Source organism: Cucurbita pepo, chromosome 1 (assembly GCF_057944985.1).
Source record: "Cucurbita pepo subsp. pepo isolate OVF chromosome 1, ASM5794498v1, whole genome shotgun sequence".
Taxonomy (NCBI): domain Eukaryota; kingdom Viridiplantae; phylum Streptophyta; class Magnoliopsida; order Cucurbitales; family Cucurbitaceae; genus Cucurbita; species Cucurbita pepo.
The window spans coordinates 16,853,624-16,878,086 of NC_141798.1; the positions used below are offsets into that span (position 1 = coordinate 16,853,624).

The window sequence follows — 24,463 nt, forward strand, 5'->3', positions numbered from 1 at the left end:
CCCTTATAAGGAATGCTTCGTTCCCCTCTCCAACTGATGTGGGATCTCGCAATCCACCCCTCTTGGGGGCCCAACATCCTTGCTGGCACACCACCCAGTATCTGGCTCTGATACCGTAACAGCTCAAGCCCACCCCTAGCAAATATTGTCCTCTTTGGGCTTCCCCTCAAGGTTTTAAAACGCATCAACTAGAGAAAGGTTTCCACACCCTTATAAGGAATGCTTCGTTCTCCTCTCCAACTGATGTAGGATCTCGCAATCCACCCCCTTGGGGGCTCAGCGTCATTGCTAGCACACCACCCAATGTCTGACTCTAATACCATTTGTAATAGCCCAAGCCCACCGCTAGCATATATTGTCCTTTTTGGGTTTCCCCTCAAGGTTTTAAAACGCATCAACTAGGGAAAGGTTTCCACACCCTTATAAAGAATGCTTCGTTCCCCTCTCCAACTGACGTGGGATCTCACAAGAACTCTAGAGCTCATCCGCTACTCTGTTGATTGAGAGATATTTCGAACATAAACACAACAACTACATTGGCACAATCAGCAGGGGAAACAAGCCAGAAGAGAAGATAAAAATAGAATCATACTTAGCTTTTCCTCTCTTCTCCAGCTGAAATAGAACACGTTGAACTCCTAGAACAAGAGGATGTATATGCAATATTGGATATGGAAGATATCAAAAACAGAAAAAGGTTAACAAACTTAATATCTCATCAATTTTCAGCTATCACAGAACAGATCATTGAGATATACAATATCAGGACAACAAGAGGATGTATATTTTTGAATCAATAAGAGATGTGAGAGAAAGATAGAGAGAGAGAGAATGATCATACTTCTAGATTGAACTTGGGCATTTAAAAAATAAATGGTGGGAGTTCTATAATCTTACATGATGGAAAAATACTCGTCCTTGAGAATTTGAAGGGGATAAGTCCTACAATTGTAATATCAATGTAGTATTACATTTCAATAAAAGAATTCTTCATGGAGTCTTGTATCAATCTTAGCCTACATCTTTCCCGAAGAGAAGACAATGTGACGAAGAAATCGAATCAAGCAATCGCAAAGCAAAAACACGGTCAAGAGTCAACTGTCTCTTAGGTCAACCAAACCAGCAGCTTCCAGACACTTCAAATTCTAAAAATGTTAGTCTGAGTAGTAATTCCTAGAGTTGCTTGGAAAATTGTTTCAGGAAGGTTAAGCCTTAAGAAGGCTCACAGACACTACACATCAAGAAACAAAGCAAAGAATAGATATCACCTCATCACCGACTCTTTTACAAAGGATCGCCCACCTGAACTGCATGATCAAATATCAAAGCCAAATGAGATGCGCATATAAAAGCAGTGACTGGAGAAATCTTTGCTACAATAGAACTCACACGTATTCGAGGCGAATATTCATGAACCGACGGTTTTCTCTGCTTTGCGACAAAGTAACAGAGCCTTCGATTATTTGGTCTTGTTCAACCTCTAATGGGTCATAGAAGTAGATTAATGTCTGCAAAAATAAACAAGATTAATTCTGACCAAAGCAACTTAACTATAAGATTAAGGCTAAATAATAACAACAGTCTACGGAAGTTTTGGACGAACAAAGATCTCCACGACATTACCACACATTTCACCCCATTCCCGAAACACGTGAACATGTGGCTAAAAGATTTTTCGATCATTTTTTTCTTGTAAATAGTCTTTAGTTTCATATATCTTCTTTTCCATCCAAAAAATAAATCATAAATGGAGAAACCAAAACCTTAAGTCGTGCACCAATGTAGAAAAGGATTAAAGAAACATTTAAAATATTGAGTTACAATAATACGATGACATACCTGCTGCCAATGGGTTGGAGGGTCCTCAGGTGCCGTGGACAGTACAAGTGCTTCATTTGGATTTGCACGTTTCTTCCTCTGGCTACCATCATTCACTTGATTATCATCAGAAGTTGAGGGCACTAGACCATGCATGGCGGTAGCAGGCCCACAAAACTCCACATCAAACCAGAATGCAAAACCATGCAACGGAGCTGGAAATTAAAGAGCTTTTAATCACACAGGTACAAATTTGGAAATCAAAGAACACTATAGCAACGGGAAAAACTACGTATAAACAGCACGAGAATGGATCCGTGACATGGAAGAAAAAAGGTTTGCACTCTAAAAATACACAAACAATATATAATGAACCATGATTAGAATATATCCATATGGTCCTACTTAATGCAACACCCATGTAGTCCAAACTCCACATTGATATGTAAACAACACAAGGAAGATAAAAGCTAGAAGAATTCTCTACATAGACTCCATATGTAACAACCCAAGCCCACCGCTAGTAGATATTGTCCTCTATGGGCTTTCCCTTTCGAGTTTCTCCGCAAGGATTTTAAAATACGTCTGCTAGGGAGAGGTTTCCACACCCTTATAAGAAACGATTCGTTCTTCTCTCCAACCGATGTGGGAGGTCACAATCCACCCTCTTTGGGGGCAACGTCCTCGCTGGCACACCATTCGGTGCCTGGCTCTAATACCATTTGTAACAGCCCAAGCCCACCGCTAGCAGATATTGTCCTCTTTGGACTTCCCTTTTGGGCTTCCCCTCAAGGTTTTTAAAATGCATCTGCTAAGGAGAGGTTTCCACACCATTACAAGAAATGATTCGTTCCTCTCTCCAACCGATGTGGGATCTCACACCATATCATATGACAACCCAATATTACAGAAGTTCATGCATGAATGCCACTGCAAGTCAAGAGGGAAGAATGGCGAGAGAGACATTACCTCGCATCATTGACTTGAACTTGTAACTTTTTGTGACAGATTCGAGCTCGCCAATTGAAACCGTGAGGCAGTCTACATGCTTTACCTGTAAAGGTGAACAGATTGATTGTAAACATTTGTAAATTACTCTATTTCTCCCTGCCTCCCTCCAAGTAAGGAATTAAATTTCTGTCACACCAAAAACTAATCTATCGCTTTTCAACTAAAGTTGTCAAAGGAAGGTTCTAGTCAGGTTGTTCCATTCTCTCTTCCATCATTGGACTTTTGAAAAATACTTTTAAAGAACGCCATCACATTCTCTTTGGGTGGTTAATCCATCACAAGCTCCCTTGAAATTCTTGTTCTTTTTCCAAATTCAATTATAGATCTGATCAGCCAGCCACTTTTGTATATATAAAAAGAAAATTTAGAAACAGAGCATTATAACGATACGTAGAAATTACCAAAAATAATGGAATACCAAAAAAACGTGAAGCATAAGGAAGGCAACTACTGAAGCCCTGATCAAATTCAGCCACAATGTCCCTCTCGGTACCCATCGAGGAACGATGAGTGCAAGCTGTGGTACTTTAGGGAAGGCAACTTGCCAACCAAAGAAAAAAAAAAGACTAACAGCTTTAAAAGAAACCTGCCAGCCAACTTAGCATGGCAGATATTTACAAGAAGCCAACACTTAAGAACTCACTACAAGAGTGTTCATTATAAATCAATAACTACCTCTCCCCACAAGATTCGAAAAATTTATAATAAACAAATAGCATCCACATCCTCAGGTATTTCACAGCTTATGCATTAAGATTGCGTCATGAAAGACTGATAAGTTCACAGCTTATGCATTAAGATCGCGTCATGAAAGACTGATAAGTTCTTGCCTTAAGTACAAAAAAAGAATCTATTCCGAACAAAAATTGTGATGTCATTAATGCATCATTTCTAAGCTATCTTCCATGAACTTTTTGTGATAAGCAACAAACTATAGCATCATCAAGAAAGGGTTACAGACAAAAGGCTACAGAGAAGAGGAAACACCTAAAGCATCAAGAGGTTACAAGAAACAATCCCAATCAAGGTTAATAAAAAGCACTACTTTTGAAAACTCACATTTATCTTCACCTTTTAAAAGCAACATCTTTCATGTGCCTTGAGAGATAGGAGGAAGAGATATGATCTTATGTCAAGTTTTACGCCTCCCTATGCACGTCAGTTTCTAAGGAGTTTTTTAATCATCTTTTAGGTCTTTATTTTTTTTCTGCTTGTAGCCCTTTTAGGATAGGTAGTTTAGACTCTGGTTGGCTCCCCTTTCTTGTCCATCTTTTTATAGGTCCTTTTATAATCTTTCACATTTTTTGTCAATAAAACCCTGTTTATCAAGAAAAAAGAAACGGCACTATTATCTAAGAAAGCACTACTTTTCCTAAGACCAATCATTAAGTATGAAAGGGTAAATGTTGCTGAAAACACTTCTTTTGGCACCAATATCCATGCTTATATAATCAAACCTGAGTTGTTTTATGTACCTATTTGCCTTTTCAAGGTTGGAATTCTAGTTCATGATTTATATAATCAAACTGAAAAAGAAAGAAAACTTAGAATCCTCACCACTTCCGGCCATGTCAAAACATTCTCTCCTGATATTGTCTCAATCGATGGCTCTTCAAAAGCGCACTGTTTAGCTAATGGCAACATCGCTGACACTGCATACCCCCGCTCCCCCCAGCACCAGGGCAAGAAAAAGGAGAAAAAGAGTTAAATTTATATCAACAAGAACACAGCACAGGGAACAAACGAACAGAAAATGTATAATATATTTTCTTAAAAAAAAAGGTATAATTTATGAATGTACAAGTTACATACGGATTTTCATTTAAATACTAATAAATACACAGGTCTCCCATGCTCTTAGTAGGAAAATATGAACAAGATTTACTAAAGAACAAAACAAAAGATTCGGAAGTCATGTAAGAGTATACAAAAATGTTATTTGTTTTTTTAATCTGCACCAAGATATGGCTAAAAAAGAGATACTCTCCCAAAGAGCCTTGGCCTATCAATGATCCTTGTGATGCTTAATATTGGCATGACCTCTTTAAACTCTTTAATCACCGGGTGCTTCCTAAAGCTCAGCAACTCTCTTTTGCTCATTTCAGGCACCTATTTTTCGACCAGATCAATGGTGGCTCTTCAGGAAGATTCTCACCGTGGATTATTTTAGATTTGGATTGCTTTCCCCTATTTAGTGTTCTCTTGCAAGAGATTCCTGTAATTATGTTTTGTATACTCTTCTTTGTCGTGGTGCTCTCTTTCAAAATTCTTTTTGTACTTATTTTACCATCGAATTAACTTTATTAAGAAGGAAACAAAAATTTTATTGATGAATGAAATGTACAAAATAAAGCAAAAATCTCAGCCACTAAAGGTGGTTGCAAAAATGACCTTCAATTAGCGACTACGGAAGAAAGTTCATAACTAGTAAAGGTGGTGAGCATTTACAACCAAGAAAGGGCAGTACAAAGAAAATTGCCCGTAAAAATGTCGGACTAACTACAATGTTCTTCTAAAGAGGGTGGAACATGTTTAATAAGTTCAGTATGTGTTTTAACTATATCAATTCCTTCAACAAAAATAGCAGCACCAACCCTCAAAATTTCTAAAGATTCTGGAAAGTATCTAGGATGAATATCTGTTTCGGTTAGGTTAGGCAGTATTGGTTATATAAGCTCTAAAAGAAGGAAAGTTTTATAGTATATATTTACAAAAAAGAAAGAGATAATTTTTTTAAAACATACCACGGTGCGATTGTGACCCTCACGTTACGACAAGCAAAGTGGCGACCCTCAAGTGGCGTCCATCCGGCCACACGAAGGCCTAGACGAGTGCCATGATGTAACCGAGGAGGATGGTGCATCATCTAACACACCACACAGAGTGTGCATTAAAGAGTAGAGGAGACATAAGCAAGATAAGGGCCACGAGTAGACATGAGTGTCAAAGATAGGCTTGTTGAAGGGTCAGGTAGGGCTCTGGGCCTTAACCTCGAAAGTTGAGGTTCCAGAGGGAATTTGGGCATGCGGTTCTAGAGTCAAGCCTGTCCATATGAAATATGAATGCTTGCCAAATTTGGTGTCAATTGGACACTGGACGAACACTCCACGACACTTTATGACCGTTCACCAAAATGACGTCTATCCGAGAAGGATTGGAAATGCCTAAATATTTACCTTAGGAGGAGGCATGGTGTTAGCTCTCCACCACCCATGGGCTCTGTGGCCTAAGTGAGCTACCTTGTGGCACATGTGTGTGTCACAGTGAGGGCGAGTGTTCTGAGACAAGTGTCTCAAGCGACTTCTTTTGAAATGGATCTTTCAAGGACAGTATCGACAAGACATTTGTGTTGTCAAGCATTAGAAACAAAAACGGGTCAAAACCAAGACTCCCCCAAGCTCAAGAATGTCAGTTGCGACACATTAACGAGGAGAGTCCTTACCTGTCAAGCAAGACCAAGCTCATTTGCCAAGGGCTTGGGGTTCTGAATTGGGCAGATAAGATGCAACAGAAAAACACCAGGTCGGGTGTCTTCCGGAGAACCATTCACATTAGAGGAATAGTGTCAATGGTTGCAAGTAGAGAAACCGATGGTCAGACAAGACAAGTGTCGGCCAAGTGCCAAGTTGAACACAACACAAGTCCTTATGGGGGGTAACCTTGCTGCAAAGAGGCAACCGAGTTTGAACAGAGGAGGACCCGAGTGAATGGGTTGCTCACGCCATGAATGTTCTCCAAAGTGCAAGCACATGTGTATTCCTTGAGTCACTGCCTCGAGCCTAAGGTGGGTGGTTTCACAAAAGGATCAAGACTAGCATCAGCTAGATAAGTGAGCATTAGCTGTATGTGGGCAAAGTAAAGTGGTTGTAGGAAGACCAGAGAAGTATCAAGGAAGAAATCGCCACATGAAGGTGACCAGTTGAAGAGTTGGCTGAAGTGTAGTGCCAACACGTAGTTGTGTTACAAGCTTTCAAACATTGCTACTATAAGGGTCGGTGCCGTAAATGTCGTGATCGACTTGCGAGCCTTACCCCAAAAGGGGCACCGCTGTGTGTGCCTCCAAGAATACGATGAGTGAGGCAAAAGTGGCCAAGTTTGGAACACGCTCCCCCTAACCTAGGCAAGGATATGCAAAGCTAGTTAGCTTGCAGTGGGTTGTCGGGTGAGTCCCAAGCCACGTCCGAGAGAAGGGCAAGGGAGGCCCTAGAGGGGATAGCCCACAATCATTGGGCAGTTGTTTTATTGTGCTTATGTTGCGAGTCTCGAAGACCGAGGGAAGGTTCGTCAGTGGGATAGCTCATAAGTAGTGCGTAATTTTGTATTCATAAAGCACGTATTTCCAGCGGGTCCATCAACAACCAATCCGAAGTCAGATCGCTGTCAAGGACGATGCTGAGATTAAGTGGAGGAGAGTGTCACAATCCGTGGAGTGATTGTGCCCCTGATTAAGTCAGCGAGGACGATTCCTTAAGCCGAATGACTTGGTCTAGTGTAAAGGCAAGTTGGTTGTGTTGCAGAAGATTGAATATGCACGCACAAGGAGAGTGTGGGGCCGAACAAGCTTGGATTCAGCACAAATGATGTTCGATTGGCAAAAATAAAACTCGCCTAAGGTTCGACAAAACCATAAAGCCAGGCGAAAAATGAATCTCGGGTTTCGGTTCCCCTCAAGGCTGGTCATGAGCGTGTCAAGATCACGACGCCGCATGGTTGAAAAAGTTCGACGTTGACACATGACACAACATCCAATTATTTAACCAATACCAAGAAGCTGTCGGTTTTAGAGAAGAAAATCTTCTCATTAATTTAACAGACCAAATTACTTGTATATTCAGCAAAGAACAAATAATTCTAGATAAACTGAGATATAAAAACAAAAGGCTAACTTATAAAAGCTGAAAAAATGGAACTCGAAGCTTTAACATGGACTTACTATCAATTCCATATACACTGCGCCAGAAATCAATGCTCGCACTGTATCGGTCACTGTGAGTGACAGGTGCCATGTACAACTGTGAGCAAGATAGACAGAATCAGCACTGTATCTGTCAAGCTACTCAAGTTTATAAAACAAAGCATATGCACACACACACGCACACACAACATAAAACAAGCTCTGATCCCAAGTATCCAACTACCCAAGGTTTTAGCACTGTTCCTTCTTTTCTGTCTTATATATTGCTTAAGATTTTGAGATCATACATCGTACAGGTTTTCATTGTGTACAGGGTATGTTGATCATTTAAAGCTTTCCAACTTTGATAGCTCTTGCTGTTATTTCAACAGCTTTCATCTTTCTTAATGAAAGCTCCATTTCTCACTAAAAAAGAAGTACCAAACTAATCGGAGATAGAGGTTATGAATGCAAGGGGGATCTTTTTGTATAGCTTTTCATTTTGCACAGATCATTTGAAGTTTTCCAACATCAATAGCTGTCGCTGATCTTTTCAATGCTTTTGCATCTTTCTTGATGGAAGTTCCATTTCTCATTAAAAATGACTCAAAGATCCGACAGAAAAATAGGTAACATGCATGCTAATGGTGTAGACACATCTCATAGTCCAAGTGAAAGTAATGAGAACAAAGGGGCAAAAAAATTGCCACCATTGTTACACAATAGATCAAAACTGAAGATAACATAAGAAAAGCACGATACTGTTGCATTTGATGGCAGTATAAGGCCTCCAGGTTTCAACCACCGATCTCTGGCATAAATTATACTTCCAAGCATGCTCTGCAATAGTAATAACCCCACTATTCAATACAGAGAATAAGTAAAATTGGATCTTTCATGAAAAACATTGAGGTAAACTAGCAGATAAGGTAATTATTTCAGGTTCAAGCTTTACAAGTTGATGAACATAATCACCTCGTATAAAAGCATATATCCCATCCACTCAGAAATAATAACATCAACATCCTCATCAATTTGAACATCCTGCAAGGTTTTAGGAGGAAAAGTTCAACAATGTAATTGTTATTAATATTTTATTAATAAATTAATCAAAATTTACTAAATAATAAATGGTAAACAACTAAGTAATCTATTAATGAATTTTGTATGAACTAATATTGAACCCATCTCTTTATCATGTACTTGTGATGCCAATAGGAACAGGAGGTCATCCATTCACAAGTTTGAATGAAAGTAATATTTTGGTTTATTGTTTTTCTTATATTCAAAGAACTAAGTGAAAGAAACTGACAGGGCCAACCATAGTAAAAAAACAGAGCCAACAAAAAATGGATCTACGAAAGACAGCCCAAAAGAAACCCAACAAATCTTAAACCTCCTGACAACTCCAGTCTAAAAGAATAAAACCTAAATCGATAACGAAAGTCAAGACATGGACGTCCAAAGTCGTTCTTGGGAAACCAGAGCTGTAAAAACCTACCAACAAAGAGTGTAAGATGACACGTAGGTAGTATGATTGATATCTAAATCAAAACATGACGATGTACATCCCAACCCATTCCCAAGAGAACTACTTGAAACAAACGCAACAAAAGAATTAGAAAATAAGGGAACCAAAACCAAGTGGATTGTTTAAAACTTGGTAACCAATATGAGTAATTCTACATCATTCATCATTCAATCTAAATCTCTGATTATACATTTAGGGATTAGTTTCACCATGTCGTTGAAGATGGGCCACCTGAAATTTAAATGCGTTCCAAAAAAAGATATAATAGAAACATTTCTTTAACCAATTTAAAGAATGAAAGTACAAAATAAGGGATGAATCAAAAGCGCAAAGCAAGGAATCAAACGTTACAAAAGGGACTCCAATCATTAGCGGTTTTTCTTTTTTCTTTTTTCTTTTTATCAAATGATGGAAACATTTTAAACATATCAATTCTAGATTAATGAAGACTAGGAGCAACCAAATAGGAGTAAAGACAAATCTGCAACTTAAGAGAGCTCACCTCAACTCTACTATGCAATACAATAACAGTATCCGATAAATTATTAGCCTTAACAACCTCTGTGGCCTGCAAAGAAAAGCAAAATCAACTCAGACATAAAGTTCAAATTTTGCTTCTTCCATGATTCATAGATGTCTAACTAGGATCTTCAATAAAATTATATATTATAACATTAACAATATGACAATTACATGTACTGAAATATGCATGGATACTAAGAGTGAAACTGAGTGCATCGATATGTAAGAATGTAACGTATTACAAATTTACAATTGATACTAGTCCATTAAAAGAAGAATTAGTAAGAACAAAAAGTAGTTAGGCTACAAAATCTGAAACGTTGAGAGTTAAAAGTGATGCATGTAACCCCGATAGAATTTAAAAAAAAAAAAAAAAAAAAAAAAAAAAAAAAAAACAGAAGCGATTGCATATGATGGGTACTTACAGCTCAATAAGTTCAGTTTTTCCGGACATATCAAAATGACAAGACTCCGAAACACATGGTTAACTATATTTCCACTACATTGATGTCAAAAGCCTCCAACCTTGGACAGTAAACATCAAAAAGCACCCACAGAAGGGATAAGGAAAAGTCGATGCAACTTAAAGTTTTGGAACATTGATCGAGTGGTAAAATTTATTCTTGAGCAACCAAAGGGGGAAACCATTACAGAATTAAAAATCTAACAGACAGATTTTCTTTACAATTGAATATTCTTTAGTTAAACAATTTAGCTAAATTGTTAATTTTAGTTAATCAATTAACTAAATACAACTAGACTAATAAATTCACATTGTCTTCTTACATCAGTTTCCAGAATTATACATGGGTGACTATGAATAAAATTCATACAAAGGTGAGGGATATTACATAAAGATTTTTCAGGTAGCAATAATCAAGAAAGTGGTAGCTGGAAACACGTTAGTGTTTAAAGCCCAAAAGCATATTATTTACAACCATAATAATAAGATTTCAATATCATACAAGAATAATACCTGCACTGCTATGTCACTTGCATCAACTGCATAAACCTGACAAAAGAGAGAAACAATGAGCATTCAAGAATGTTGTGGAACGATAAATATTTGTTACCCCAGATCTCAGATTAACAAATCAAGATATTTAAAAAAAAAAAAAAAAGATTCATTATACGAATAAAAATTACATCAAGCGAAATCCCTACAAAAGTCTCAATATCTCTCCCAAAGGAAATATTCATCAATTTCAAGTGTCATTACACAATTTGTATTAATTACACTGGAGGGATAAGTACGAAAGGAAGAAAATAACAAACTCTACAAAGAACAATTAAACTTAGCCAATCATACTGCCTCTTCCAATCTTAAACTTGGCCAACAATACCACCTCTTCCAATCTTTACTCTGACCGTGAAACACCCTTTCGTCTCTCTTTCCATAAACCCAAAGAGTCGTTTTGACTACATTCAACTATAAAGTAATAGTCTCTAAAAATGATTCATAGTATTGTGTCTCAATCAAGAAGAAAGAATGTCCAAACACGGTCCATAATGTTCATTCTCCCATGTACGACCTACAACAAAAAAAACTTAAGCCTTCTTTAGAATTTTAACCTTCTACGACAAGGAACATAAAGGGGTTTTTGCAATATGATGATTACCCAAAATGAGAAGGAAAGAGTGGTAAGTGAATCCTTTAGAGGGATTGGGGGACAAAACCAAATAAGGCTCTCCTTTGCTTTCCATTACGAAAGATAGGGAATTTATATCAACAACACAACCCTTTATCTCACATATCCATCTTTCTCAACCAAACTCATGTTCTTTTCATTATCGTTTCTAGAAACTCCCCGTCAGCTATATCAAATGCGGCCATTCATCTCACAAACCTGTTCTCTGTCCCTCTTAACTCTATACTTTCTTCCAAATCATTACCAATTAGAACCAAGCCCACTTTGTCTTCCTTCAACAAAAGTATGTAGACATTTAGAAATTGAAGTTCTTTCTTTTAGACCTAGTAATTATGGGAAAACTTTAAGACCTACCAAATCATTACCAATTAGAACCAAGCCCACAATAATTACTAGGTCTAAAAGTTCTTTCTTGTTTATAGCACCATTCTTGAAATTCCTTCTCAATCCTCCCCTTCTTCTCCCGTTCCCCAACTAGTAAAGTCTTCCATCTGCTGGATCAATCAATTATACTCCTTTTCTATAATGTCCTTATCTAAAGTGCATTCCTTCTTTTTAATACTCAAGTCTTTTATAAACACCTTTAAACCTTTTATTTTCTCCATCAGCCTATACCCTACTCAATGCATCAATTAACAGCCGCACTATAATCCTGCCCACCAACCTTAAACTAACTTCAAAGGCTGTGGATCTTGCATCAGTATTCACACACCGAAAAGGAGGAGGGCCCCAACAAAAAACTACTAGATTCTAACAAAAATGAAGTACGACTTAATATGCAACATGGTATTTATTATAAGGGGCAAAGTAGCCTTGTTAACAAAATACACAAAGATCTAGGTCTTTCTGCTCCAATCCGTTTATTAAAAGAAACAAAAAAAAGTGAAGCATTATCTAACACCATTTTCACTTTTTAAAATTTTCTTCTTTAAAAAAAAAAACATTCTTTTCTGTTCAAAGTTTGGATAATAAAACATATCAAGCTTTGATAGTAATGGCCACTCCCTTGTGTTTCACTTCAAAAATGTTTCAATTGTTAATGACTGGACAATCTTTAATCGAAAAGGTACGATGAAAATGGGCTGCTGTTAGTGATTGAATTTCAAGGAACTGGAGTTACAAGAGACGTCTGGGGATCCTAGAGAGAGATGCCAGGCCAGCTCAACCAATAATTAAAAAGTGCAAATACCTCACCATTAGAAAAGCTAATAGTCCAAGTAAAATTTAAAAACAGATTCCCGCATTGTGCCAATAATGTTTTTAGGAAAAGAAAACACATTTAGACACAAGATAGCTCACCCGCCTAGCACCAGCCTGAGCACAAAATATGGAGAGGATACCAGTGCCACAGCCAACATCCATTACAACCTGTATTCAATTTAGTAAATAAACAGGAAAATGAGCACAGATCCAAATAGAATCCAGAAATGGATATATTATGCTATACACATGAAAGACTAAAGTTTTGACCCTGTTTTGATAGAGTGAAAGATAATATGCATAATGAATGTGAGAGTCAAAGACAACAGATGCATGAAACTCTGTGTAGCAGAGAATAACCATGGATTAGATCAAAGAACTACGCAAAAAAAAAAAAAAAAGACTAGTAGCAGACTGTTTTTCTTTGTTGGGTGGCTTAAATATAAATGAAACTTCCTCATAGGATGTTAAATCCTTTAATGTATCAACTCCATTTTAAAGCAGGGAAGGGCCAAGTATCTACTTTTTCGGTGTTCATATAATTTTTTATTTAAAACCCAACTTTCATTGAAGAAAATGAAAGAAAAAAAGACATGAGGGCGGCTCAAAAAGGAAAGCGGAAAACAGAAGAAGCCAAAAAAACAAAAACTTTCATTGTTCGTATAGTGGCAAGTGTTTGAATAGACTTCCAGAAATTTTAGTGTTTCTTGAGCATTCGATAAACGGACAAAGGATAATATTTTCCAGCTACCTTGTGGAATAAACTTTAAAAGTAAAGTGAAGCTTTTATTTGTGGTGTTTTGTTTCAAGTTCGTCCTTGTCCTTCTTCTTATAACGTAATTTTTCCCAGTTAGAAGGCATTTTCATAACATTTTGGTTCTCCAACAAGTCCAGTTCTGGTATTCATAATATGAAATTATAATTTCCTGTATTTAGGAGGAATATGTCTTCTCCTAAAGGAGAATGTCTTTTCGTTATCCATCTGTAACTTTTAAGTCATTATTGAAAAATTATATTTCTTTTATTTAAAAAGAAAAATAAAAAGACAAAAAAAAAAAATGGATTGAAACTATTTCATTAAACACATGGCAAAGAAACAGATTTTATAAATTTCAGCACAAACATATTACTTTGCCAGCAATATAACTCTGATGTTGCATAATCGCCGCCCTATAAGTTTCAGTCCGCACGCTATCCTGAAAATAGGGATTTCACGATATCTATCAATATAAAGAAAGAACAGCACACGAATGGAGTAGAATTTCTAAATTTACACGCTTGCATGTTTTAGCTAATATAATTCATTCATTCTAAATAATTAATATACATTCATAAATATAAAAGAAAAAACTTAAACCTTTAGAAAGACTACTCTTAGATGCAGTCAAAAGAATAATGGAGATATGGCAAAAATTTTTGTGGCCATTTCAGAGTGTTGTTCCATCTTCTACAATGAAGAGACATGCCAATACATCTCCAAGCCTTTTTCTTTAAATTCGGCAATTGGGATTCAGTGGAATTTCAAGAATACGGCTGATATGGATGCCTCACTTTATGTGATGTCTTTAAACAATTTTGCATGATCTTTTAAAAGGGTTGCAACGGAAGTATATCTGAAACTGTAACTCAGGTTCTTGAGAACTTTTTTTTATAAAGGAGACAATTAAAGACAGATAAACAGTGTCTCTACCTTTTGACATATCTTGACAACATTTTCTCTCTCAAAACCAAAATACTAGACTTCAGAAGCTTGGTCAACCCAGTCCCATCACCATCAGCTCCTTATTTGGTGTTCTTATAGCCGAGGACCAAGGAGCTCCTTATTTGGTGTTCTTATAGCCGAGGACCAAGGAAAATATCAATTCTCAAGAGCTTTGTATACATATATGAAAGAGGTCAACAGAAAGTGTAGGGTCTTTCATCAGTATGTCTTTCTTCAAGGTCTTAATGCCACTTACGGTAGTCTAGCAAAGTTATCCTACATGTTGCCCCGAGTCACAACCTAACTATGAAGAGAGTAGGTCGTGACTCTCACGTTACGACAAGAGAAGTGGAGCCCATCCGGCCACACGAGGGCCTAGACGAGTGTCATGATGCAACCGAGGAGGACGGTGCATCATCAATGTTCGGTTGGCAAAGACAAACTTCGCCTAAGATCCGACAAAGCCACAAAACCGGACAAAAAATGTATATGGGGCTTGAGTTTTCCTTAAAGCTGATCGTGAGCGTGTCAAGATCACGACGCCGCACGTTTAAAAAAGTAGGACGGTGACACTCCGCCCCCAATTGGTGTGTCCTTGACAAGACAGAAGGAAATGGTCTATCTATATAAGAGCCAAAACTCAAAATGGAACATTGGCCAAGTGGGGAAGGGACTACATAAGCTAACCAAACTAGTGTATATAATAAACGGTCTGAAGTCTGTAATATAGCGATAATAGACTAAAACTTCTTGGGAATCAAGCATATATAAAACCCATTTCCACTATAATCAAGAACATCATTCTGAAAATAAGCCTCAAAACACCCCCACAGCATCCTCCCAACCGATGTCCTAACTTCCTTCCAAGTATCCCAAAGTTCCACCGCTCCAAATAAAGGACAAAATTAATATCTCAAATTGACATCGTCTAGTAAAACGCATCAGCAATTATCACAAATAGAGAACAACAACCGAAACTGACCTTGATCATTTCTTCATGAATACCAACGTGCGAGTACGATTGAAAGTAGGCCATGTCAAAATCGGTACAAGGAAGTCCCTCCACTTGCTTCATCTGCTCATCTTCAGAAACCCTCACTCCGCCGCCATTGGAGGACCTGCTAGCTCTTCCCCGGCGGGGGCGGCCTTTCTGGACGGTTCCAGGCCGCTTTTCGGAGGAAGAGTCGCCGTGGTGGAAGCCGTTAGAGTGGCCGGAGTTGGAATACATTTTCCGAGGCTTCTTGGAGCTGTCTTTGTGTAGTCGGAGCTGGGAATACAGTAGTGTAATTAAGGTGTGACGTTCTTCTTGCAATATAAAAGCGAACGAGAAAGGGCGGGCGCAGATCAAAATGTTGTCTCCCAGACGACATGTCGAATTATTTTTTGTCTTTTTTAAGGAATTTTAATTTTAAAAACAATTTTATTTATTTATTTATTTATTTATTGAAATTTAAATTTTTAAAAATTAGATTGATTAAGGTTGTAATTATTTCTTTCTTATAAAATTTTATTGTTTTTACTACAATATTTTATACCATTTTATTCCATTTCTATAATTCTTTAAAAATAAAATATTAAAATTAAAAATAAACTGTTCATTTAAATATATTTCATTATTAAAGAGTTTTTTTTAATTTATTTATTTAGGATACGAGATAGAATTAAAATAGAATAAATCTTCCGATTTAAAAGAAAAAAAGGGTTTTTTTTTTGTTGGAAGAAATAAAACTCGTAGCATAGCATATGTCAAGTTTTGTAACATACCCTGAGGTTTATAATATCGCCGTTTATGATTAATTTGCGTGTGCAATCTGCTTTCTTTTTTTTTTTTTTTTTAATTATATTATGCTTCAATTCTACTCTAAATTTTTTATGAGATCTTCTACTGGGATTAGTTTAAAATTTCCGAAAATTTTTAAATTATTTTTAATATAATGATTTTTCACTGTTTTAGGTTATTTTTTATAAGTTGAAATTTGTCACAGTGAATGTGGTAGAAAACCGGAAGACATGCATGTTTATCTAGACCAAAACTTTTAACCTCTAAATTTGAGTTTGAAATCTATTCATCTCTTAAATTTCAAAACGAGCTTTATTTCTGATGTTTGAAAAATAAATAGTCGTAAAACTAAGTGATTTGTGTTAGACTAGAAAAGTACAAGACAATTTTCCGTTTATCAACTAAGAATGATAAAACGTGGAGATTATAATATTAACTTCAAGATTTCAGAGACCAAATAAACATTAAACTCAGACATAAGAACCGAAAGTTTATTTTCCACAAATACCCTTTTGATTGTTGAACGTTCGAGTCAGCGGTGTGCTAGTACAATAAGGGAACCACCCAGTAGCATATGAGAGCCGAAAGCTCAATGAGACCGAAAGGCGTGGTCCAAGAGAAGGAGATGACAGCAATAGTGCACTAGAAGAGAACGTGGAGGCGGGTCGCTCTGGTCAAGACGGATAATGGGGCGACGAGTGACTTCCTGACCCAGAAGAAACTCACGCCAAAACGGGGACGATGGCAAGCAAGACAAACTTGCCAAGTTTAATTGATATGGTGCGTCAGTCTGCCGCTTTCTTTGACGGACCAACCAACCAGGTCGCAGATGCCTTAAGCTTAAGTAGGAAGACAGAGCTGGCGACATTTAAGTGTGAGGCAGTGGCAGCCACTAGCAGGGTCACGAGTACCATACCGCATCGTATTCGAGATGGGCTTGAAAAAGGACCCGCGATCAGCCTTTCTTTTGCACCACAAGCTTCAAACCATGATTTTATTTATTTATTTTTTGGTTAAATTAGTTTAATTTAAAGTTTTATTTTTAATAAAAATAAAAATTTAGCATGTAAAAATATTTAATTATTTATTTTCAAACATTTAAATAAGATTTATAATTTAATTTTAATAACTATTTTAAAAAATTACCTTTAAAATGATTAAAAATTATTTTAAAGAATAATTAGAGTATATATATAATAAAAAGTAATCATAAAAATAAATAAATATATATATATATATTTATAACAGAGCTCTTCATAATTCAACCCAAATTTAATATAATTTTAAATATTAGATTTAACTAATAAAAAAAATTTAATCATCAAATAAAAAACAAGAGAATTCAACAGATCTACGAGAGTCATCAATGATCAACAAAAACAAACTCCGTTTAGTCCAATTCTTCCACTCGTTTTCCTCTCGATTCCCCTTCGCTCTAAGAATCTCTCTGATCAATTTGTTCTCCAGAGATATCTCTCAAATTCTTAATCCCTCGGATTCCATCTTCTTCAACAATCGTCTCTTCAATCTCCGCATTCGCCATTGGCAGCCATTGTTGAACACTTCACAGAATGAACAGAGTTTCCATTATCATATACATTACAGTTGCCATTCTTCTTTTTCTTCTCATTTCCCACTCGCCCAAGAAAACCCCAGATCACCGCCATCGCCGCCTCCATCTTCGCTCCAACTTCACTTTTGACCCTTCGCACAATCGCAGACACAACCATCACGAGGCGGTGCCGTTCGACCCTCTCGTCGCCGACATTGAGCGCCGTCGTGAAGACCGGCAATGGGAGAAGCAATATGTGGAAGAACACCATCCAGAGATGGCTGCGCATTTGACGGAATCGGCCCCTGGTGAAGAATCGCAGCCCGAGTGGGAGGATTTTGCGAATGCCGAGGATTATATCAATGATGATAATAGGTTCAATGTGACCGATCGGCTGACGTTGCTGTTTCCGAAGATTGATATTAATCCACATGATGATTTTGTCACTGTCGATGAGTTGACTGAGTGGAATTTGCAGCAGGCCGAGAGGGAAACTTTGCATAGGACTCGAAGGGAGTTGGAGACGCATGATAAGAATCATGATGGGCTTATTTCGTTTTCAGAGTACGAGCCCCCCAGTTGGATTCGCAATTCAGGTCTGTTTTTCTTGAAATGCTATTGGATTTTAGTTTCATGTATGCTCGACAATGAATTGGCGACTCTTTCTTCTTGTATTGTTCAATTCTTCCTCATTGCGAATTGCTATGCTGTGTAGAAAGATATGTTTGTCCTGTTCAATCTCTAGGACTAAGAGTTTGAAAAACCCTTTGATCGATTTCTTAAGCGATAAGTATTTTGACAAAAACAAATGTAATTGCCCCACATATGATGCAGATTCATAGGAGTTTTTCCATTTGTTTTGTGTTCCTTTGTGTATTACTCATTATTAAACTGTTCATCAGATAACAATTCCTTTGGGTACGATATGGGTTGGTGGAAACTTGAACATTTTAATGCATCGGATGCGGATGGAGATGGTCTTTTGAATTTGGCCGAGTTCAACGAGTAAGTTTTTAGTATTTGTGGAGGCTATTTTTGAGGTGAACACGGAAGGCTTATTGGATGTTTTAATTGAAATGCATATGATTTGTCTTCATCTCTGGATTTTTAGCTTTCTGCACCCAGCTGACAGCAAAAACCCAAAGCTACTTCATTGGCTGTGTGAGGAAGAAATAAGGTAATGAAATTTTATGAAGCTATGTTCTCAACAGTTATCGCAAATTTTCTCAATGTTTTATTTCCGTTAGTTTCAAAGCCTTTTATCAACTGCCTTTGCTTAGCATGTTCAGTTTCTCTTCATGTCTGCTAAATCTACCATTAGGGTTAAAAATGACTTTAGTCTATGGAGGTTCTTACTGAGAGCATTTAAATAAAGACATTTGATTTTCTATAATTTCATAATATATATCTCATTTTGGTTATTCTTGAACCTCCCATCGAACTTTGGAATTAATTCGTTTCATGTCGAGAAGAACCATTTAATGCTTGATTCAAGTGACTTGAACTATGATAGATATATGATGAGAGGTCCTTGCTTTTCTGTTGTTCTTACTGAGAGCATTGAAATAAAGACGTTTGATTTTCTATAATTTCATAGTATATATCTCATTTTGGTTATTCTTGAACCTCCCATTGAACTTTGGAATTAATTCGTTTCATGTCGAGAACCATTTAATGCTTGATTCAAGTGACTTGAACTATGATAGATATATGATGAGAGGTCCTTGCTTTTCTGTTTTGTGGAGTTTTGTTGGCTGAATTATTTTTTTCCATATCTATATATTAAATACTTTTTTTTAACAAGGTTGCACGTACTTTGACTAATCTTAATGGGACAACCACTTGACTCTGCTACATTTGGTTGCCAGACACATAAGATACTCATAAGGGGATAAAAGTGCGGAAGAGGGTGATAAGGAATCCATCTATAAGTTAAGAAGGATTACAAAAACCTTCTCCAATTGCGTTTATAAAAAAAGAGTCATCATTACCAAATTACTTGGCTGTTGCACTCCAAAAGGAAGCTTTATAATGAATGGCTACCCGAACCTTCTGTCGTCTTACCTTATTGAGAAAATTTTATGGTTTCTTTCAAGCCAGTCTTCACAAATAAGAGCTCTGAACCTGTTCTCTTGAGGAATCTTGGCTTTCCTTTTCAAAAAGAGGTAAAAATGCAGTTGCCATGGAGATTGCCTGAAGGTAGTGGAGAAACTCCAATTGGATACCAAAACTATCCAACAATGTTCCAAAGATTTTCAGGCTATGCAGCAATATAGGCTTTTGTTCTATAACCAAAGATAACAACGACTAAGAGATAAGGCCCAATAATGATTTTTAGTCTTTGAATAACCCAAGGTGGATTTATCCCTCCCCTTAGTGAAGATTGCAAGAAAAATGTTTACTCTTGGGAGTTTGAAGAGACTTTCTTCAAGTAAGGACTCTATATTCCTTAAACTCCTAGAATATGATGGCAGTATAATGCCTCCAGGTTTTAACTGCCATCAAATGCTCTCTAAAGTCCGCATCTGTTTTTCACGGTGATTGTTTGTGATGTGCATGCGGGAAATCAGCTCATTTATCTCCTTATTACAGAAAAGCCTTCTGAAATCAGGATTCTAAGTTTAGAGACAATGCTCCGATGCTCTTTGGCTTCAGTAATTTACTTCAGCCAGATTATCTAATCTTGGAAGGAGAAGTTTCAAAGAAATCTTTGCTGCCAAGGCATGGTTCTCTAATTTTTAGTTGCCGGTGGTTTTTCGTTAAGTTGGTGCACTTCTCTTCCTTTTTGAACCAACTCAACTCATCGTTTGCTTTTGGGCATCTTGTCTAATAGGCTTGAGGGTGATCTTTCCGTCAGACAGTCTTACCCAAGTCTGAGAGGAAATCAGAATTTAAAGTCAAAATCTATCTGGGAACTGAAAGGCTCTGTACTAACTCTGACACTGCAGCTATTTGGCTGGTTTTCTTGGTTCAGTACTTGGGTTACTGGGGGAAGATGAAGGCCATTGGGAATCAAGTACTTTTGTCTGCCAGACACAAGTCTTTTTGCCATTCTCATGAATTTAACTTCCACAAATTCCTGGCGATATATACATAGTATAATTCTTCTTAGTACGTTTTTATTTGAACTGTGAGGAGTTTTCTATTGATCCTTCTCCATTCTGAGTTCAGCTGGTGAAGATCTAAAATATTATCTTTTCTCTGACGTCAGCTTCTAGTTCACTTAGTGGAGTAACAAAACTGCAACATTTTGTTCCCATCTCTTCAAAGATTTGGAGAAAGATTTCTAATTTTTACCCGTCCACCACATGAGGGAATATCTACCATCCTTTCTAGGATTTCATCTCTCCATTTTTTGAATTTGATGAAAACTATCGCTCTATTCTCTGGACAGACTCAGCATTCTAGCTTCATCAGCACTCTCACATCTAAGCAGTGTTTTGTTGGTTGGAAAGGATTTAACACACATCTTATAATGTATCTGTGGATCTCTTAAGACCCTTTAGCCGTTTTTCATTGACGCATCTACACAAAACAACTGCCATTGTTTCCAAATCTATTTGCAGTATCTCCTTTAAACTGATCTTAGTCACACCTGTTTCTTGTGTAGCTTGTCTTCCTTTTGCTCGTTGTTTCTTATCAATTCTTTCATTGCAAGGGATGTATTCTTCCCGCTTGATATTATTCCTCTCTTATAATCTCTACATTGAAATCCTTCCAAAGGCTCAGGAATGACTATTTCGTTTATCATCTCTCCATTGAAATCCTTCCGAAGGCTTGGGAATGATTACCTATTTTATCATCTTTTGATGATTATTTCTGATTGGAAGGCTCTGTTCATGCAGTTTTTTTTTTCTTCTTGTAATTACTTCCTTCTATGGCTTTTAGGCTGTGTCCCTGGCCGGTTGGTTGCCGTTTCTTCTATCCGCATGTACCTTTCTTCATTTCTTGTAAGAAGATTCGTTCTGTCAACTCCAGTTCAGAGGGGATAGGCAGGATATGTTTCTTCTCATTGTTTTATAGTTACTGTTGGCAAGTCTCCTCAGCCTCTGCTGATTAAGGAGAAAATGGGCTTGGCTGGAAGAGGATGACAACATGAGAGAAGGAGATGAAGAATCAAATTGTATCAATTGTTTTTTCAGTAGGCAGGTAGGTTATGTTTCCTTCCATTGTTCCATAGTGATGAACTGCTGGCACCAGCACCCTCAGCCTTTGCTGATTAAGGATAAAACGGGCCCAGCTAGAAGAGGATGGTAACATGAGAGAAAAGGAGATGAAGAAGCAGATTGTATCGATTATTTTCAGTTTCCCCCTAATTTAGAAAACAATAAAGAAAAAGAAAAAAGTTGACTGTGAAGAAACAGGTGTTGTAGAATTCCATTATGGTTAAAGCTCAAAATCACAACAGTTGGGAGGCATAATCAAGGAGCTTAGCTTGCTCTATGTTAACGTCTACAAGAAAAATATTACTTTCTTAGAGTATCTTTTCTCTGAACCAACGTGGTAGCTCCTTCTCTAGCAGTTCTCTCAAAATCTAATTGTAGGCCTCGAACTCACAATGAAAGAAGCATTTTTAGTTCAATATTTTTAGTACATATATGCATATGGTAATGTTACATTTCACTATGTAAATTATATATATATATATATATATATTATGTTAATAAATGTTATTTTCTTATAACATGTGTTGGGCATTTTTGTTAGGATAAATAAATTCATTACCAATCTCAAATAAATTTTTGTTGTGGATAGTATCTGCATTGCCAAATCTATAAGCATTCCCTTTCTCGTACATTTTTTCGTGGCTTCAATGAAATGTATCTTATAAATAATCTATGAAGAAGAAACAATAGGGCTCACATACATGTTTTTTTTTTCAAGCTTAATTTATTTGGAAGGGTGTAATCCTATGGTTTGGGGTTTGGCATTTCAGCACCTTTGCTAACTAGCCAATTTGTGTGTGGCCTTGTAGGGAGAGAGATTCAGACAAGGATGGAAAGATTAACTTCAACGAGTTTTTCCATGGACTCTTTGACATGGTGAGAAATTTTGATGAGAATCACAATTCTTCACATCATTTAGAAGATTCCAGGGATGGCCCCGCCAGAAACTTGTTCAACGTGCTAGACAAAGATAATGACGGGTAACTAAATTTATGATGTGAACAGCTTCATACATGGAAACTGCAGAGTTCCTTGGCAACTTTAATGATTTGTTTGTGTTATTTTTTCTCATAGATACCTATCTGATGAAGAGCTGCTACCCATAATCGGAAAAATCCACCCTACAGAGCATTACTATGCAAAACAACAAGCGGAATATATCTTACAGCAGGTACTCATGCATGACAAAATTTTGAAACCCAGATGAAATTTGAAGAACTTTTTGGCCTTGTTGTTATGATATTGCTTGGATACCGCACACATTAATGGAATAAACAATCATCTTGTAATAATACGCCCTTGTCATTAGACTCTCATGTCTGGCTGCATAAGTATTTTCTTTACTTTTGACCAATCATCCACCCATGCATGATGCATTAAGATTTATGTAAAAATCATTTTTAGAACGATTAAAATCAGTCATTAAAACACAACTATTCACCAAAGATTTCCTGTTTGAACATTGTGTAATACTGCTGCAGCAAGAGATTTCAGTTTCCCCTTGATTCATTTTATCTTTTAATGTATTGTATAGCATAATTGTTTATGTTATTTGTTCCTCGTTGATTTTGATCTGATATACCAAGTTTTTCTCTCAGCCAAAGAACATTAATATATTGTATGACATGATTTTATCTTTGGCATTTGATATAGAAACATTTTCTTGCGAATGTTTGTTATCTCAATTAGAAAACATTACGCCTAGATCGAAATAAGTCTGGAAAACATGTTCTTCATGCCGAGTGAGCGAGTATGTCTATTGATCAACAACTCCTTTGTATCTCTACTTTTCAGGCGGATGCAAATAAAGATGGACGTCTCACCTTGGAAGAAATGATTAATCATCCATACGTATTTTACAGCGCCATTTTCAACGAAGATGACGAGGATGACTATGATCTCCACGATGAGTTTCGTTAAGTTTTTTCCAGTATGGTCGAACTTTTTCGGACAAGACCAGCCACAATGACCTCTTGATAGTTTGTTGCTGTAGCAGGAGTAGTTGATAGGCTAGTGGTAGAAGAAAATGGAGTTTTTCGCTCCACGAAATCAGGACATAGAGTTCGAAGTCTTAGTCAACAACTTTGAGGGGAGCATTGGATTTGAAATGCTGGTCTCATTCATTACTGGTTTAACCTTCTTCACCCATGTCTGCCCATTGGTATCCTCATTTTGTAGCATATGAAACTCTCATCTTGTCTGAAGATGATGATGATGATGATGATCCATACCTTAGATCATAGACATTTATTTAATTTGGTTGCTAATTTTTGTTTAGTTCGGTGTCGTCGGGGTATAGAATTATCATTTAATCGTGTTATTTGTTACTAATTTACTGTTTATGGATCCGAATTTTCATTGATTCAATGCTTAAATTTTCTTCTGAGTTCTGAAGCTTATGGCTTTTGAAAAGTGGGCTACAATTGTATGTACTTTTGTTTGCTTTGCAGAAATGATGCTGTAGTTGATTCTTTGTTGGGGGCTCTATAAAATGTCAAAATTTAAATAATTGCATTGAAGTAATTTCAGTAGATTATTTTAATGTCCTTATTAAGAATTAATTATGGAAATTTAGAAGTGTTTTATGTTCCTAATAAGTTTTATACGTAAAACTATCGTATAGAGAACGCAAACATGC

The 24,463-nt window shown here is 36.8% G+C and overlaps 2 protein-coding genes across 2 annotated transcripts; one reads left to right on the plus strand and one right to left on the minus strand.

The window, feature by feature from the left end:
* Nucleotides 1-821: 821 nt before the first annotated feature.
* PRMT6 (protein arginine methyltransferase 6) lies at nucleotides 822-15,630 on the minus strand. The gene is made up of 13 exons (XM_023686503.2): nucleotides 15,310-15,630; nucleotides 13,756-13,821; nucleotides 12,725-12,793; nucleotides 10,753-10,788; nucleotides 9,757-9,822; nucleotides 8,699-8,767; nucleotides 8,486-8,563; nucleotides 7,763-7,841; nucleotides 4,387-4,481; nucleotides 2,788-2,872; nucleotides 1,840-2,033; nucleotides 1,390-1,508; nucleotides 822-1,307 (listed from the first exon to the last, which is right to left on the minus strand). Exons 1-13 carry the CDS (start codon nucleotides 15,553-15,555, stop codon nucleotides 1,265-1,267), a joined length of 1,245 nt encoding a protein of 414 aa, XP_023542271.1. The 5' UTR covers nucleotides 15,556-15,630; the 3' UTR covers nucleotides 822-1,264.
* Nucleotides 15,631-17,455: 1,825 nt separating this feature from the next.
* Nucleotides 17,456-24,211, plus strand: LOC111798134 (uncharacterized). Its single transcript, XM_023681115.2, has 6 exons — nucleotides 17,456-18,255; nucleotides 18,562-18,664; nucleotides 18,771-18,836; nucleotides 22,635-22,805; nucleotides 22,900-22,996; nucleotides 23,620-24,211. Exons 1-6 carry the CDS (start codon nucleotides 17,679-17,681, stop codon nucleotides 23,743-23,745), a joined length of 1,140 nt encoding a protein of 379 aa, XP_023536883.2. The 5' UTR covers nucleotides 17,456-17,678; the 3' UTR covers nucleotides 23,746-24,211.
* Nucleotides 24,212-24,463: the final 252 nt, after the last annotated feature.